The 18,287-nt window shown below is 45.8% G+C and overlaps 1 protein-coding gene across 2 annotated transcripts in view; it reads right to left on the bottom strand.

Annotated features, from left to right (window-relative positions):
• Positions 1 to 3,054: 3,054 nt before the first annotated feature.
• The window catches only part of kcnma1a (potassium large conductance calcium-activated channel, subfamily M, alpha member 1a), a gene marked incomplete at both ends in the record, with an annotated part of 141,117 nt that continues 125,884 nt past the window's right edge, over positions 3,055 to 18,287 (bottom strand). Inside the window, 8 exons of one of the 2 annotated variants that reach the window (XM_079729764.1) lie at positions 3,055 to 3,206; positions 5,606 to 5,634; positions 7,458 to 7,685; positions 8,092 to 8,210; positions 8,643 to 8,837; positions 10,966 to 11,096; positions 14,335 to 14,418; positions 16,083 to 16,196. In XM_079729764.1, the coding sequence (XP_079585890.1) occupies positions 3,055 to 3,206; positions 5,606 to 5,634; positions 7,458 to 7,685; positions 8,092 to 8,210; positions 8,643 to 8,837; positions 10,966 to 11,096; positions 14,335 to 14,418; positions 16,083 to 16,196 (1,052 nt within the window). The remainder of the gene's footprint in view (positions 3,207 to 5,605; positions 5,635 to 7,457; positions 7,686 to 8,091; positions 8,211 to 8,642; positions 8,838 to 10,965; positions 11,097 to 14,334; positions 14,419 to 16,082; positions 16,197 to 18,287) is intronic. The other variant, XM_079729765.1, reaches the window with a different exon arrangement.

Below are 18,287 nucleotides of genomic sequence, written 5' to 3'. Positions count from 1 at the left end.
CACACCCAATAGACGGACATTAAAGCTCAGATCATTTAGTTAGAGAAAGAAATGCGGTCTATAAAATGGGTTGAACTTACACAACATAGTTATTATCACAACATTATGTTTTAACGTAATTTTTTTTTAACCTCATTCTAAAAATGCTGCCTTTTATTTTCTTTTACAAGCTATGAAGTAAAATATCTTGGCTAAGGGATCGCCGTTGTCAAATGCTTACTGCCTCCCTGTCGCTTTTACTGCCTCTTTTTTTTTTCGTGTGTTTGTCCACTCACACGCTCACACACACAAAAGCTCACACACCTCCAATGCTCTCCAGCCTGACTGTGACCTAATTTAGGTCAATTCCAGATTCAATTTTTCAGATTTCCCATATTCAGGGTCCTTCCCGTTAATTTTAAGAAGACTCACTTGCAATATCCCCTTTCCCCTTCTCACTCTTGGATAAATCTTGTGATTTACCACGTCTTAATAAAACGTTCATTCGCACGCATTCTTTCAAGTCGTAGGTACGCCACACTGAATGCTCACAATGATTATCCATCTGTTGAAGCAAAAGATATTTAGCTAGATCACACCATTGTGTTTCTACAAGCAGTAAGCAGACATGTTAGGCTGTTGGGTGAGGAACAGTGATCGTAATCTGGATTTTGTTAAAACTCAACTAAAAACCTGTAGTACTTACTTTGTTAGTTTTAGCATGTTACCAAGCAGATATTAATATCTTTTTTAACACAATGCTCTGATGCGCCGTCGAAATGAATGATGGCGTTGGAATCATTCGTTATTTTTCTTTAGCGCTTCTTTTTTAAAACTATGTATAAAAATAAGTACAAAATGACTATGCTCATGGATACAAAATAATCATGTCTATACGTTCTTTTTATAAATCCATTTGTAGTGAAGGTTACTAGTTCAGTAGCTCCAAGCCGAGGCCCCCCCTTCACGCCTCCTTTGCCCTACCCCTTCACCGCGATCACAGTGGAAATATGGATCTGACGACGCCTTGCCATGTGCAACAAAGACACCAGCCTCTCATGCCACAACGGCAGTACGCGGAACACACACACACAACTCCAACTCCAAGCTCTCATTCGGAAGCCTCCACCTTTTTTTTTCCCCCAACTATGATTGAGCTGTTCGTATGTTAAGGTCGTGAATGCAGCAGGTTTGGGTTTTAGTGGCGAATGACATCTGGGTTGGCAACAGAGAACATCCAAGCTCTTTATTGCCTCTGTGCCAACCCTATGCCAGGCAGTGACTCTGATCGGAGGAGGTCCCATTAAAAAGCCCACTTTTATGCAATATGTGGCATTTTTACGACTCGCCGTTCGATTTTAAGAACAGACAAAAACATTCAGATGATGTACAACTCTGCTGTTTTCCTGTTTAACGCCCCCGTTTCTGCTGTAAATGAAGGAGGTATGTTGATGCCCAAACTGGGCTGAACAGCTGCTTCTGACCATAACATAGCTCAATCCTAGTTGGGAGTAGTATTTTCTTTTGTGGGGCGGATTATGCAACACATTGGGGTTGTGTTCTGTTAGTCAATCTACTAGCGCATTTGGATGGTTTAGAGGTTTGTTTCTTTTTGCCGTGGCTGCCACATTAGACCCTCGATCCAGCATGCGGTTCCCTCAAAGCCCCACCTGCTCACACAGGCGGACAAGGGGAAAGGTGAGACAGCACTAGCCAGCGAAGAAGGGAGAAACATGTTTTGTGACACACAAACACGCACACACACACACACACACCCCGCACATTAACACACAGATGGCATGTACAAATGCCGGAAACATTGCTGAACCCATGAAGGGACACAGCTAGGTAAGAGTATGTGCTGTGCCTCTCATGTATTTTAGTTCAAGCTGATCAACTGCACTTATCGCTTTACAACAGCCGAGCTCCGGCACATGTCATGCGACACAGCGCTGGATGAGCCACAGCTAGCATGACGGCTAGCATGACGGCTAGCATGACGCTCCCAGGACAAGAGGGGATGGCGGAGGGGAGGGAGACGAGGAGTGGGTGGGGGGGGTTGTGTTCTTCTTGCAGACAACACATTCCCAACAAACACTTTGCATTCAATTACATGGATTCCCGATCACAAACAAATATTTTTTTGCTCAGTGGGGCTGAAAGGACGCTAGCAGGTGACGTAGCGTAGCGTCCAATGCGGCGCCACCACCTCTCACCAACACCATCACCACTGCCCCGCTAACACCAACAAACAAAGCCCTTTGTTGGGAGCTGCCTCTTCTATCCATCCCAGCCAAGCATTTCTTCACTTGACACTTTCTGTTGATGTTATTTCCAAAGCTGGAGGGTTGGTGGAGGGAAAGGGGGAGGTGGTGGTGGTAGTTGGGGTTGGTGGTCTGGTCAAATGAATTTTCATGATTTTTTTGGAGCAACTGAAAACAAAGGCAGACATAAGAGAAGCGAGACAGCGAGGGACCCCTCCGGTTGAAGAAGACTCGTTCTGGGACGGTGTTGGGTGGTGGTGGGGTATCTTTGGGTGACGGTGGTATGAGCAACCTACTGCCGCAGCCCCGACTCCTCCTCCTCCTCCTCCTCTGAAGAGCGGGGGGTCCGGCAACACAAAGGAGGTGATCTATTGCAAAGAATTTTAGGAAGTACTCTTTTTTTTTTGTTTGTTTCTTCTTCTCTCTCCTCGAAATTATTCCAAAAAAAGTGCTAGGGGGGGAGGGGCTGTACAATCCTTCTTTCTGATTGTCGATATGTACATGTCTATGAACACATTAATAAATAAAAACAAATGTCCGAGAGCGTGAAAAGTTACATTAAAGGTAATACACATAGAAGGTCCCTTCGAGGTGTGTGTGTTCCTCTTCCAAAACCTACTTCTGGAAGGTGAGTAAGGAGGCATGTTATCCATCGCAAACCACATCATCATCATCGTCATCATCGTCGTCATCGTCATCATCGTCACCTTCGTCCTATCATTTCCTTCATTCGTCAGTTCGTCTCCTGCAATCTCGGAAAAAGATTCTCTGGATTTTTTACTCCCCAAGTCTTCAAAGAGCCTGGTGTGCTTCAGCATTCGTCTTCAACTTCTCTGATTGGTGGAATCAGACTACTAGTGGATTTGTATTGGTTAACTTGGTTAGCCATGTGGGTGTTCATGGGCTTTATCTGAATGTTCCGTTGGTAGGCGTTCTCCGGTTCATCTGTAAACCATTTCTTTTCTGCAAAGGACAAGGCCAGCACATGAAGGAGAAAAAGAAGAAGAAAAACAAGAGTTAGCGGAGCTTGAGTTAGCTTTGATTGTTTAACGTGAGCCACGGTGCTTAAGGGCTTTGCTAAACGGGATTCCCAGACTCCTAACTGTTCTGCACACTCAGTTTGGTTTAAATGGTAAAGTCAGTACTAAATCATGTAGGGTAAGATGTTATGTAATGTAAATGTACTGAAAAAACACAATTCTTTTGACAATCAGCACTGTCAATCTGACTGATCTTTGCCCAGTTGAAGTTCTGTATGGTAGCCTACAATATTTTCAATGTGAGAATTTCTTGAGGATTGTCTTGAGGTAGTAGTGTAATAGTATTAGTGTATCCTAAAAACATAATAATTCAGGTCCAAAAGCCAAGAACATATAGAATTGATTTTTATGTATTCACATAAAGGGGAATCCTTATTAATTTATGCTCTTTCAGTTTATCAAAATAGCAAATTAAATACTCACTGAATTTACCATTTATGTGGTTGAGTATTTATTTTAAATCATTTACATTTATGTTTTTGCTAATATTAAAGTAAGAACTGGGAAATTACTATTGTAAATCCTGGCCTTTTGTGCGTGCCACAACTTCATTATAAGAATGCCGATATAACAGTAAAATCAATGGTATTTGTGCTTGATACACACACACACACACACACACACACACACACACACACACACACACACACACACAGAAGTTATCAAGTCGTAACATAAGCAAAGTTCTGCAAAGTGCTGGGCTGCTTCACTTTGTCTGGCCAAAAGCAAATGCAAAGTGCAGGCCACCTTTCGACTTTTCTGCTGTTAGTAAAGTAGTTCCTAGCAGCTGGTAGGAATTACTAATGCTCCTCCACATGCCCTTCCCTTACGGGGTGATATCTAATTCTAACGTGTAATAAAGTGTGGAGGGTTAGTCTATGAATCTGAATGTGCATGTGTCTGTGCATCTGTGTGTGTGTGTGTGTGTGTATACTCGTGCAAGTCTGAGTGTATGTGTATGCATGCGTGTGGGTGTACGAGTACACAGCGCTCGCATGTGTGTGTGTGTGTGTGTGTGTGTGTGTGTGTGTGTGCGCGTGGGTATTACCAAAACTGAATTTGTAAATGAACTAAGCGTGCATGCGTGTGTGCGTGAGTGAATGAGTGTGTGTGTGTGCACGCCCTGTATGTGTGCGTTTGCGCGCGTGCGTGCGTGCGTGCGTGCGTGTGTGTGTGTGTGTGTGCGCGCAGGGCATGCAGACTTGCGCGGGGCAGCCTCATTTGTGTGTATGGCGTGTGTCAGCAGGCTGGAGGCCGCGGGGGCGACGCACAGCACCAGGGCCATTTGATGTGGGGAGCCCGGCCCCCGGGTGAGGCGAGGGAGTCTGCCACGCCGCCGTCTGGCAGCCGATACGCTCAGGTGGCCTCAAACCGGCATATCAGGCGCGCAGAAATGACATGCAGTGTACCTCTCAGACTCCTATCCCCCGTCTTTCATTTACACTTTCAATTCGCCACGCCTTCCCACTCCCCCACTTTCCCCACCAGCGAGGAGAGAGATGGATTTGGGTGTTTGACGCTCTTCAAGTTCTGGGCGATTTCGCGAGCCCAACTTTGGCCGTGCCCCAGCGACGACGCCTGTGACAATACAGCCCCGAGCGATGTGTCTGAGCGGGAGTCGCGTGACCGCTTGCACACCGTTGCGTGTGCGTGTGAGGTCTTGTGACGTGGGATAGTTTTGAAGTGTTTTTTCCGTTCCCGGTGGTGACGATAAGAGTGATAAGGCCCTGTAGCGCTGATCGTGTGAGACATGAGGACCTCAAATACCATGTAATCTGATAGCATACAATAGGAAAAACATATACTGTGCCAGTGATTTTCGCATGGCATACATTAATAAGAAAGGATATGTGCAAACACACGGACCTCTCACACAATGCAAAAAACATCTCCAGTGGAAATAACTTATATTTAAAAAATGGGTGATTTTTTTTTATTAGTGAATATTAAATAAAAATAAATAGGGTCTTGGGGAGGAGGGTGAAATTGCAGTAAATTTCATCTAGAAAACTGAACGATTAATTAAATATTAAAAAAAACACAAACAAGTGTGGTCAACCACATGCAGAGTGGAGATGGTCGTTGGCAATAACAACAGCACACACTTTTGCTTTTTTTTGTTGATAAAAAAGCAAAATAAAAAATAAATCGAAATGAGGCGTGGTTTAACAGTGCATCTTAAACAACAGAAGAAATCATAAATCAAACCAAAAAATAAATAAATCCCTCCCGTCATAACGATCTCCGTGGGGGACATGGTTATGAAGCGGGAGCCCTTGGCAGCGGTTGCTAAGTCATGCGGAATGGTTAACTTTGGCGTACCTTGGCCCATTCTACTCATCCTTGTTGCACTTCAGAGGGAGAGGTAAGTAATCTACCGTGAGTAAGTTGTATTAAGTCTTTACAAGGCATAATACACACAGGCTCATGCTATAGGGCTACCTGGTGCAGTGAAGGACACTGCCTCGGTCATAGCCCTACATCCTGTGTGTAACCTTATGTCTTTCCACAAACAAAGTATTTCCAAATATATATTTATATTGGTGTTTTTAAAAAGGTGAGTACAGCTGTAACATATCTGCATGCTTTTAAAATAGAATTGTGTTGATATCTTATTTTATCTTAATCCTTAAAAATAGAAAATAAGTAAGAGGTAAATTCTAAATGATTATTTATGCTGACTGGTCATCAAGTGAGAAGCATGTTGCATGCATATTTCACCAAAACTATCTATTTTTATCAAAAGATATATCTTAATTTCAGGATATGGAGTTGATACTTAATCAATCACCTGAACACAGACTTCTATCAACATGCACATGCACTGAAGCAGAACATATGCACTGGGAACGACATAACACTAACACCACTAAATAATGGGGGAAATGGTGTTCGAACTACTCATAATGTAAGACGCGTGGTTAACAGGGCATCTTAACAAACGTAAGCAATGTCTGGTCGCGTACACATGACATCTTGATTATACAACTAATACTGAACAAGTGACGACACAGCAAATCCATGATCAAGTACCTAATCGCTATCGTGTTCTTGATCATGATTGCTAAGATAAACAAATATCAAAGCACAATACTTACAATGAACAGTGATTTGCTACTTTGATTCTATTGGAGTAGAACTTAGTATATCAAAATATTGGGTCTTAAAAAACAGAGAGTGATGTCTATTTATCATGTGTGTTTCTAGGGAATGTGAATAGATTGAGAACAAATTAAACCGTATCTCAATTCAACCAGTTTTAATGGCTGTCTAAGAGCTATCTAGTGGCAGGCTGTGAAAATATGGGCTTTGGTTTAACTTAAGTATTAAAGAGGGAGTTAGGTCTTTAAGAGCGAGTTAACAAGTGTTATAAGACTATAAATGTGCCTCCTCATTCAGGCAGTTTATTGATCCGAAATGCCTGTTCAAATGGTTGCTTTGATGCAAGAATGGGGTCCACATGCAAATGATTATGGCAAAAAAACAACCCACAAACATGACAAGGTCACTGAGCACAAATCACACAGGAAAAACACACACGCACAGTACCACATGTCAACACGTTGTTCTAAGCATCCCTCTGGCAAACACACACACACACACACACGCACGCACGAGACAAACACATGCATACACACTGACACAAGCCCAATCAAACTGAGAGAGAACCATCAGTCTGATCGCGTACACATGACATCTTGATAAAAATGAATACTAAGTAACGCTATTACAATGCGGGGTAACGTACTTTACAATAACGGTCAGTCAAAAGTAATTTATACGCCTTTAGTTAATGATGAACTTATCATCAACAAAACACAAGTATAAAATTATAGATAATTAACGAGTGCCACGGATCGATCAGCCAACCAGCCTACCCATTGGACTGTACCAAGTGGTGGGCTGATCTATCCATCATACGTCTGGTTTGACACTCCCACGTGCGATGTCACTGGAGGGTCGTTTCGGACATTGCTTGTAATGGCTAATCAACATTGCTGTCTTGCTCTTTGACATAGAGCCAGACCGCTCTATGTCTGGCTCTATGTTTGGTTCATTCACTAAAGGCTTAGAAATGGCTTAGAGACGACTGAACCTTATCAAATGTTATAAAGTTTTATCCCGCTGTCAATGCTTACAACGCTAATAACACAAATAGAAAATGTTTACGCACTTCTGTTTGTCCCGGGCCTCCCGACTCTTGCTGCTGCGGTTCTGTCGACTACTGGGGTTGGGGATGGAGTGGACGGAAGAGCTCTTTTTGCTGGAAGAATGGGAGGAATGGGAGGAGTGGGAGAGGCTGGCCCGGGACTGGCCCGCATTGTGGTCGAACTGCATGAGGCAGAAGATCAGGTCGGTGGGCACCAGCTCAAAGTCGTACGGCGGGTTCGTGATCACGTACCTGGGCAACACAAAGGGTCAGGGAGTTGAGTCAGACACAGAAGGCGTTGATGACACAGCCATTTGTCATACAGACACAGTATGAATTAGCCTTTATGATTCATTAGGAAGTAGCTAGGGATAAGGCATTGTGCTAAGGGATGCCTATAGGTAAATTATGTAAATTGGGAATCGAACCCAGTACCTTTTGGCTGGGTGTCAAATACAACAACCACGACACTATCCCATTCCTCGATTTATTAATCCTAAAGTTTGCCGTATTTTTTTTCCTCTTAGTCTATTTATGATTGTTTTCATGGTTCACTGTTAACTATGTTGTAAGGTGACTTAATTGTACCACAGGTGCCTTATAAATGAAGTCAACCAAATGTCAAGCCTGGAAAATAATGTCCATTGGGACACTGTACCGTTTCGTGCAACCGCTTGGTGAAGTCATATGAGCGTCCCTTAATCTGTAGATCCCAAAGCACAGCATGTTGTACGTCTTCAACGCTTTACAGAACAGGTCACCGTAGCAACCGCCATCCTGGGGAAGACATACAGAACAACAACAAGATAGCATCAGTGGCAGGATGGTTAGCTTGACGTCGTTGGACAAATAAAATGCTAATATCTAACATCTAGAAAATTTAAGTTTCAAGTCAAACGTGAGCAAAAAACAACATGAACCAAACTCGCAATCATTAATCTTATCGAAACAATAACCTCACGAGAAAAGTAATCATTACAATTCATAAGGGGTTGGACGAGAGTCTGAGCGCAATTATTCAGATCAGAACCAAATCAAACTTAATTGAGGGAACCAACGAAACATGACCTCGAAATACAAAAAGGAAGGCTTGTAGTTCCAATATCAAATATTAGATAACAATGCTAAAGATGCTATCTATGAAATCTAACCAAAGACCAGTGGAGGCCTCTAGACACCCAGTGGGGTCATAGAGTCCTCATGTCTTACCCCCAGGTCGGCGAAGGGCCCGTCGTAGAGGGCCAGCTGGGCCACGCGACAGCGGTCCCGGTTGGCCAGGGTCTGCGGGGTGCTGTAGCCCCCCTGTAGGGCGTTCTCCTCCGCCAGCAGGGCCTCCAGCTCAGGGGTGGCCCCGCCCGTCACCAGGGTCCGGATCAACGTCAGGATGTTGTCGTTGAAGTACGTCTGATGGAGGGGGGGGGTAGGGAGAGAGGGAGGGAGGGAGGGAGGGAGGGAGGGATGTAGAGGAAGGAGGAAGGGGGCAAGGAGAGTAGGGAAGGACAGAAGGAGAGGGAGGGGTGGAATGGTTGGAGGGAGGGAGGGTGGGAGGGAGGGAGGGAGGGAGGGAGTAGTCAATGTCATCAGAGTGCCAAATTCAGATGGGCAGATGTGGAAAAATGCTAAGATTGGTTTCTTCTTATCTAATCTGCAACTGTTTGAATTGTGTCTAACCCGTATCTCACCACTGGTAGGCTACAGGAGGAGACATTTAAAGACATTTCAGGCTCAATACTTTTCCAAGGTTATTTCTTTATCACATTGCAACGTCTCAATTCATCGTCGATGATCACCTTCCCACAACAGCGGCCCTCTACTGCTGATAATTCACAGAAAAACGTGAACCACCCAACGGTGTGATATTCAAGTATTAAAACAAAATAACAGAAAAACAAGTGAACAAGTGGCCCTATAAACCGCACCATTTCTATTCTCTTTGAACCAGCGATCCGCCAGCCGTCTGAGCGTGTCAGACCACCCCCTCACCCCACCAACCCCCCTCAAGCGCCCATCAGGGGCTGTTTTTTTTTTTTTCTTCATGTGTCTCTTTGTGGAGACAGGCCATGTCACTCAATGGAGGCCAGCCTCAGAGCAGACCAGCTCCTCTCTCTGTCTCTCACTCTCTCTAGCTCTCTCTCCCCCTCTCCACCCCCCTCTCCCGGGCCCCGGGGCCCCCTCTGACAGCCCTGCGGAGCCCTGATGATGGATGAGCACTGTCCATTAGCGGCCCTCACCTCTGACCAGCGGCAGACTAGCCAGCTGACGCCTGCTGCTCCACGGAGCCGGCCTCTCTACACACCACCCCTGCTAACCCCTCTCACTTGCCAAGAGAGAGAGACACACGCACGGGGAATAAAGCCATCATCACCGCCTCGACCACCACTACCACCACCACTACCACCACTACCCCCAACAGCAGCAGCAGCAGCAGAACCACCACTACCACTCCCCAAAGGGGAAGCACGCGATTGGTCAGGTCGGCAGAGCGAATGAGAGCGGTGAATGAAAGCAGAGCAAAAGGCAGGTGTGTTTTTATTTTTTTTTATATTCTTGTTTTCTTTTTCCTATTCTTTTTTTTTTACTACAGAGATGACGGAAGGTGACGGGAGATGAAAAGGTTTCTCTTTGCCCCGGTGATGGCCCTGCTTGTATCGTATCCGCAATTAAAACCCCAACCTTAGTGCTTAGCTTGTTAAAGGACCTAATAAGGCCCCTTGAAAGTGGAATTCATGACACTTAAAATGAGGAGCGCTGGCGGGAGTTTGTGCTTTGATGTGGCGGCGGGGGCTGTCGCCGGTGGAAGGGGCTGATCAACGTGGCGTTTCATTTAAACACCTCCGAGAGACCAGGAGCCATGTGTCTAATGATCTGACTCGCTCTGTGAACTCCTTCCCTGCCCCTTTTTTACTGGAGCTGTGGAAACGCACGCACACATCAAGAGCTGGATGGCTGTTGGCATCACGAGCTGTTAAAAAAGGTTGATATGTCGGAGGGGGAAATGGCTTTAAAGTGCACATGTCGTCTATTTCTGAGGGGGAATGTTTCTGAATAAAAAGATTATACTTTAAATACGCTGTGGAGTGAGTTCAATTCTCAGGTTCTGTCGATTGCTTTCATAGGACATTAAGTATGGATGCCTGGTACTTTTGACCTAAATACTAAATACAATCAAAATTGGCCCTTCTTGATATACATGGTCAAAATTCATGTTTGTATTTATATGTACAGGATCTTTGAGTTGTACGAAATAAAATGCTGTTCATTAGTATAACAGTAATGACTTCTAGCGCTTCTTCAACTACGAATATATAATGTTAGCAGATAGTTAATGGCACTAATACTATTTCACAAGGTTTCTGCCTTATTTCATTGGGGGCTGATTGGTTTAGGGGTGTCGCTGTGTAGTAGCTGTGATAAAGGACTCTATACATATCCGTTATCGGGGGTCTGGGAGCGGGTCCGGGTGTCGTTCAGAGGCCTCACTCAGGGGGTACACGACGCTGGTTGATGGGTGCCAGGGGGGGGGGCTACTCACTGCGCTCATGAGGGAGTCGAGCACGCTGACGGCGAAGGCGGTGCCGCAGGCGAAGGGCTGCGTGAGGTACAGCTCCGTGTCCGGGTCGTCGTCGTCGTCTTGGTCCAGGAACTGAACGTTGGAGTCGTTCACTGGCACACAGGAAGGGGGACGAGGTAAGGTACACACACATAGAGGGAGAACCCCAAGCAGAACGCAGAACGCAGCGCACACACACAAACACACACACACACACACCGGGGAGGAAAACCGGCGCTCCATGAAACCGGCGTTTCATTGGTTGATCGTCGATCATCAGAAGGATGATTCGAAGCTTAAAGAGATGCACAGTCACATTTAATCTAAAAAAGACTATATTATGTATAAAGATATATACATATATAGTATCACATTTAATCTGATATCTTTTCTGTCGAAAAGAGCAATGATCCGGATAGTGATTTTTCACTGCTAAACTTCAACAGTAAATCATGATGCAAAGTGCATTAGATGAGTGTGAATAAAACGACTGATATCCAATCTATTGATATTGAAGAGGTTTTATAATATTTTATTAACACAATGATATCATTCCTTAATAAATATTTAATTTATTATTATTATTATTAATGTTAATAATGAACTGATTAAGGACTTGATCACTGTTCCCTTAATCAGCATAATTAATTACCAACATTCCATGTCACCTTATAAACAGAAAGCATAGATCTGAATTCATGCACTTTTTTGTGACATGAATAGTCACTCCGAATTGATGACATCTTGCGCATACCGTAAAACAAAAAACATGCATTAGTTCTCCATGATAGATGTGTTTGTGGGCACATCATCACTATTTTGAGATAAGCATCTCTCGATATTTACCTGTGCCCTGAAATACAAATGAATGAATAAACCAGGTAATAATACAATAAAACATTCAAATCAAAACACTGATTAATCAAACCGTGGTGTTAAGGTTAGAGTGCAAAAGGTGTGAGACTTGAACGCATGACAAAAACAACAAAATGTTGTTGTACCTTCAGAGTGTGGCACACCAAACTTAATAAAATAATGATGAAATCAAATACCACTCAAAAACTTTTTGGCAAACATAATATGTGATCACAGTGTTGGCCTTGAATGAAATTCATATCAGTGGCAAAATGTTTTTTAACGCGCAAATCTTTGTGTGTTTGTCTCCTGCAAAATCCCTGCCAATCAGGTCTGGAGGAGAAAAACAAACAACAACAACAACAACTGCAAAAAAAAAAGAATCCAAATAAAACAGCATAAACCAGGTTTTGATCTTGGAAGTTATGTTCCTCTAATATATTCCTCTAATCATTCTCCCCAGCTTTCCTGCCCTGACGAACCGGGAGACGTGTCAGTCAACAGCGAGGAGGAGGCTGAGGCTAATGCGCTGTAGCCAGAGGAAGAGGAGGAGGAGGTGGAGGTGGTGGTGGGGGAGGAGGAGGAGGTGGAGGTGGTGGAGGAGGAGGTGAAGGAGGAATAGAAGGAGGTGGAGGTGGTGGAGGAGGTGAAGAAGGAATAGAAGGAGGTGGAGGTGGTGGAGGAGGAGGTGAAGGAGGAATAGAAGGAGGTGGAGGTGGTGGAGGAGATGAAGAAGGAATAGAAGGAGGTGGAGGAGGTGGAGGTGGTGGTGGAGGAGGAGGAGGAGGTGGAGGTGGTGGAGGAGGAGGTGAAGGAGGAATAGAAGGAGGTGGAGGTGGTGGAGGAGGAGGTGAAGGAGGAATAGAAGGAGCTGGAGGGGGTGGAGGAGGAGGTGAAGGAGGAATAGAAGGAGGTGGAGGTGGTGGAGGAGGCAGAGGAGTTGAAGGAGGTGGAGGAGAAGGTGGAGAAAGTGGAGTCTGATGCAAATGTGCTTTGGTCATAGGAAGAGAAGGAGGTGGAGGTGGTGGAGGAGGAATAGAAGGAGGCGGAGGAGAAGATGGAGAAGGAGGAGTCTGATGCAAATGTGATGTGGACAGATGAGTGGGAGAAGGAGGTGGAGGTGGTGGAGGAGATGAAGAAGGAATAGGAGGAGGTGGAGGAGGTGGAGGAGTCTGACTCAAATGTGCTGTGGTCATAGGAGGGGGAGAAGGAGGTGGAGGTGGTGGAGGAGGAGGAGTTGAAGGAGGAAGATAAGGAGGTGGAGGAGATGGAGGGGATGGGGCTGGAGGGGGACTGGAAGGTGGAGAAGGAGGTGTCTGATGCAAATGTTCTGAGTGTGGTCAGAAGTAGGAGGTGGAGGAGGAGGAGGAGGACGAGGTGAAGGGGATGGAGGAGAAGGAGGACGAGGTGGAGGGGATGGAGGAGGACGAGGTGAAGGGGATGGAGGAGGACGAGGTGGAGGGGATGGAGGAGAAGGAGGACGAGGTGGAGGAGGAGGAGGAGGAGGAGGAGGAGGAGGAGGAGGAGGTGGGGGTGGACTAGGTGGTGGGGGTGGACTAGGTGGAGGTGGTGGATGTGGTGGAGGTGGTGGACGTGGTGGTGGTGGTGGACGTGGAGGTGGTGGTGGACTAGGTGGAGGTGGTGGACGTGGTGGTGGTGGTGGACTAGGTGGTGGGGGTGGACTAGGTGGAGGTGGTGGATGTGGTGGTGGTGGTGGACTAGGTGGAGGTGGTGGACGTGGTGGTGGTGGTGGACTAGGTGGTGGGGGTGGACTAGGTGGAGGTGGTGGACGTGGTGGAGGTGGTGGACGTGGTGGAGGTGGTGGACGTGGAAGAAGTGAGTGAGTCCATGGTAAAACAGCCACAGCCCTCGCAGACTGCATGGATGATCAAAAGCCCCGGGTGGTGAGCGAGCACTGAGAAGTAGGCGTGTGTTCAAAGTGTTCAGATGGGGGGGGGGGGGAAGGCAGCAACGGTGGGGTTGGGTTGGTGGTGGCGCTCGACTGCATCCAGATGAACCGAGAGAACAAGCCGGTGAGAGAACGGCGGAGAGAAAGGGAGGGATCCAACGATCTAATGGATGATTGGGCCTCGTTCACCGAGCACCCATCTTGGATCTAAACGCTAGCTGGGTCAGGGAACCGGACTTGGAATTGGACTTACGTCCAAAAATATGAAACCGAATGCGGAATTACCCACCCGGCTAGCATTTAGAACCAATAGGAGGCTTTCATTCAGGTCTTCTAGAGTTCTAAAGAAGATCAAGCTGCCATCTTGGTATTCCATGACCAAAAATACAACAACCAAGTAACCTCATATTACAATGGGGGAAAAGGCATCAAGATGGCGGCTTTGAACGTGCTTGATATCAATTGACACTACTTCCTACATGAAACCAAAATGGCTGCTGGTTGAACAAGGCCCATGAAAGCAGCATTACGGAGGACGAGGAGTTGGTGGAGGACGAGGGGGTGTTAGACAAGAAAGCGCGGCTTACCCAGCTCCGTTATCATGTGTATGTTGAGTCCACATTTTGCTTCCTGACTCAATGAAATCAATGGCTGGAGTTTGCCAGGTTTAGCTAATGGCAATGAAGCAAGGCAGGAAACAGGAGGGAGGGACCCAGGAAGGAAAGGGATGGGGTGGGGGCGTTTGGAGGGGGAGGGAGGCATAGGGAAGAAATGGCGTGGTTATTTGAAACAAAAAAAGCGGGCGGGGGGGGGGGGGAGATAAGCTATTCAACTCTGTCTGAGGGCACTCAAGGCTGTCCGTGTTTTCAGCAAGAACAATGTGGTGGATTATACTGCGTGTGGTGGGTTTAGAAGCCATTGCTGTCAGCGAGCAGCGCCGCTAAAGAGAACAATAACATAGTTCACGGTGGGAGGCGGAGAAGGGAATAAAGTGAGGTGTTATCATCCCCCTACCCACGCACACACAAGTGTGTTCGTTACGCATAACGCAAAAAAAATTGACCAAGCAAACCCAGTCGCGAACGGGGTAATGTTCAGTTTTGATTTCAACGGGAATAGATTTGGTTGGCTTGGCCACCCGAGCTGTAAACACGGAGGTACAGAGTGTGGTTCCGCTGAGATCTGAGAGCCACAGCGGGCACGTCTCTCCTCTGCATATTATTCCCTCTCTTCCGCGCCATGTGGGTGGTACACAACTGTGTCGGCAACCAGCGATGCAAATTGTCCCCCACCAACAGGCAAACACGACTTGTACGAGACAAGTTTTCCCGAGTAATGCGCGAGATTTCCGAGTGCTAGGCTAGCTAGTGATGAATTGACGCCAGTAGTTGAGTCTAGTTTAGCGTGATTGTGTGATAAACTAGTCGGGGAGGTCTCTACACAGTAGGTAATGATACAAATAACATTAGGGAGTCTCTCTCTCTCTCTCTCTCTCTCTCAGCCAAGCCCCCCCCCAAATACACAGATTTCACCCTCACTCCTCCTCACCAAACCCGTCCCTCTCTCTCTCTCTCTCTCTCTCTCTCTCTCTCTCTCTCTCTCTCTCTCCCTCTCTCTCCCTCCCTCTCCCACGCTCCACTGCTCCCTAATTGGGGCAGGGGAGATAGAGTAGGCAGTCTCCAGTGTTTTAGTACAGCCCTCAGAGATCTAAAAGTTTCATGAGTCCTGCGTTCCCACTGGGACTACAACCACTGCCATTGTTATTAATAAATGGGCCTATTTTGCAACCCTGGCATTTTTCTCCCATTTTCCTCTTCTCTAACACTCTACCGCTTCTCCTCCCATCTTTCCTCTGCTTCCCTCACCCTCTCCATCAGGATGGGTTTGTCCTGTGCATTAGCGAACAAATCGCAGACGCCGATCTGCTTTAGTGGTGAAAGCGCCTGACAGAGACGTTCAGGTTAACGCACACTGTCCTAAGTGCTATGGTCTTGTCAAAACTGCCTCGCCGCAGATAAAAGCATCCAGGCATTCGCCTCTGACTCATAAAAAAAACAGCAACAAAGCCAGGAAAGGAATCTCTTTAGAGTTGGTAGAGAAAGGTGTGTGTGGGGGGGGGAGTATTAGCAACGAATACCACAAATTTGGTCGCCTCTATAAAAGGTCAAATTCCACATCAAACATTCTGTTTAAACTCTTCAGGCAGCCCAGCGTTGAGATATTTACTTGAGGGCTATGTGTACGTGTCGATAATGGACGCTGGTCGATATTTACTTTGTGTTTTTGATATAGTGGAGGGTTCTTGGTGTGGGTTGACGCAGTGCTGAGGCATTACCTAGCTCTGTGATGATTGGGATGTTGGCTCCGGTGGTGACGGAGGCCTGGCGGACGAGGCCATGTACTGGACTGCTGTCTGGAGATAACCGGTCCATTCCGGGAGGCGTGAAACCTGGAGAAGGGTGCACAGAGGGAATAGTAACAGATTAACAAGAGTGGGTACTGCCAAGGGCGTAGGAACCGGGGGGGACGGAGGGGACGTGTCCCCTCCAATATTGGAGACAGGTGCATCTGTCCCACCTAAAAATTATACCGGGGGAGAAAAATATTTTATTTTATTTTGAAAGCGCAACACAGCGTCTTGTCACCGCTTCTTATTCTAAAAAACTAGATGATTGAGCGTGCAATTAAAGAATTGATTTGATATTTATCAGTTCATTACTGCCATTCAAAATGTGTTTTCTTTACATTTAAAAATGTATCTTTTTAGTAGAATAAAATATATTTGTGAATTTTTTCAGTGTAGTTAATTTATGACATATTTCTGTTCAAACCATTAACAGATCTGTCAGGTTTCCAATATGTGTCCCCCCCAATGTTAAACTCATTCCTACGCCCATGGGTACTACTACTGTGTAGCTATTCTGCTAGTCTACTTTAAGGGTGTAGGGTAGTCTAGTCTGGGGTTTGTTTGACCTACAGATAGGGTTCTGGGTTTAAACCTCAATGTCCACATTGTACCTAGGCATTCTTGAGCAAGACACCCTTACCCCTCCCTGATCCTTAATGTCATGTATACCAGAAAAACCTTGGATAAAAAGATGTCTACATTTTGAAAGCAATGGATCAACATAAGCGCGGGGGGGATACGACAAGATCCACTACTAGCTGAAACATTCTCCTTTACTCTGGTGAAGGACGGAGATGTGGTACACAGGTGAAAATAGCATGGGGGGGGGCGTTGGTTAACTGCAGTGATATGCCACTCTATTCAGAGGAGGGCACGTCAATGCCATTACCCATAGTGCATGTTGTTTTACGCAGCGGTGAGTTGTTGATGTGTGTGCATTCTGTGTCATTCAAAAAGTGCAGATTGACAGAAAAATAGTAGGGGGGGGGGGGGGGAGGCAACACTTTAGACCAGGGACAGAATGGATATTGTGCTTTTAACGGTCAGTCGGAACATTTTTAGCATCCAAAGCTCTTCAACCAGGGGAAGATATGAATTTTATATGTGGTTCATTTTGTAACCATTAAGTTGACGAAGTGGATCCTTCGGAAAAAAACCTCTCATCCGAACATCGCGTGGTTTGGAAACACAGGAGTATGTGACAGCGGCATGAATTCACATGACTTCACATTTTTGCATTTCCTCCTAGTGACAAGTAAACACCTTAAAACTGTAATGCTACAATGCATAATGCATCACCACTGTTTTGACATCCATCATTTAGTGCTGACGACGGCAAAAACGCCAGCTTATACCTGCTACGACTCCGCAGACATAATGCAGGAAATATATTCAGGTCACAAAGTTTTGAAAGGCTTGTGAATGAGGTGTGTGTGTGTGTGTGTGTGTGTGTGTGTTTGTGTGTGTGTGTGTGTGTGTGTGTGTGTGTGTGTGTGTGTGTGTGTGTGTGTGTGTGTGTGTGTGTGCGTGTGTGTATGTGCGTGAGTGCGTATCTCCACATAAACTACCAGAGACACTCGTAATACCAAAGGCATCCCCCAAGTCCTCGGCATCAGGCAATCCCCAAAAAAAAGGTTCCCTACGAGGCCGTAAGCCTGCGTAATAACGCGCAACGCCACAACATAACTAACAGTCGCAAACAGTCAAGTGTGACGCTCACTAAAGTAAACCAGGAAACACAGGTTTACCCGTTTACCAACAACATCGTCAGAGCCGGCGAGCCTACAAAAATAACCGTGTTTACTCTTTCCGGGTAGTGACAGCCGGTGTTGGTTCCTAGCTGTAACGACATACCTTCTCTTTTCTTATGGTTGTATATGGGGATGCCAAAACATGTTTTTGTCGTAGTGAATCTGCTGTGCTGTTTGTGTCTACACCGGAAGAACTGTGGAAACAGGGATATTGATCCACTAACTGTTGGTTTTCTGAATGTTTTTTTTGGAAATACATGGTGAATTTATCTTTGGCAGTTGATTACATAAAAAAGCTGATCATGCTGGGACAATATTAACATGTTAATGCTAGACATGCGTATATGTTTTTGTATTTGGCAAAGACTTCCGCTAAATTGTG

The sequence above is a fragment of the Pollachius pollachius genome, assembly GCF_949987615.1.
Source record: "Pollachius pollachius genome assembly, chromosome: 2".
Classification (NCBI taxonomy): Eukaryota; Metazoa; Chordata; class Actinopteri; order Gadiformes; family Gadidae; genus Pollachius; species Pollachius pollachius.
The sequence above is the reverse complement of the archived record's forward strand: the minus strand, read 5'-3'. Positions and strand labels throughout refer to the sequence as shown.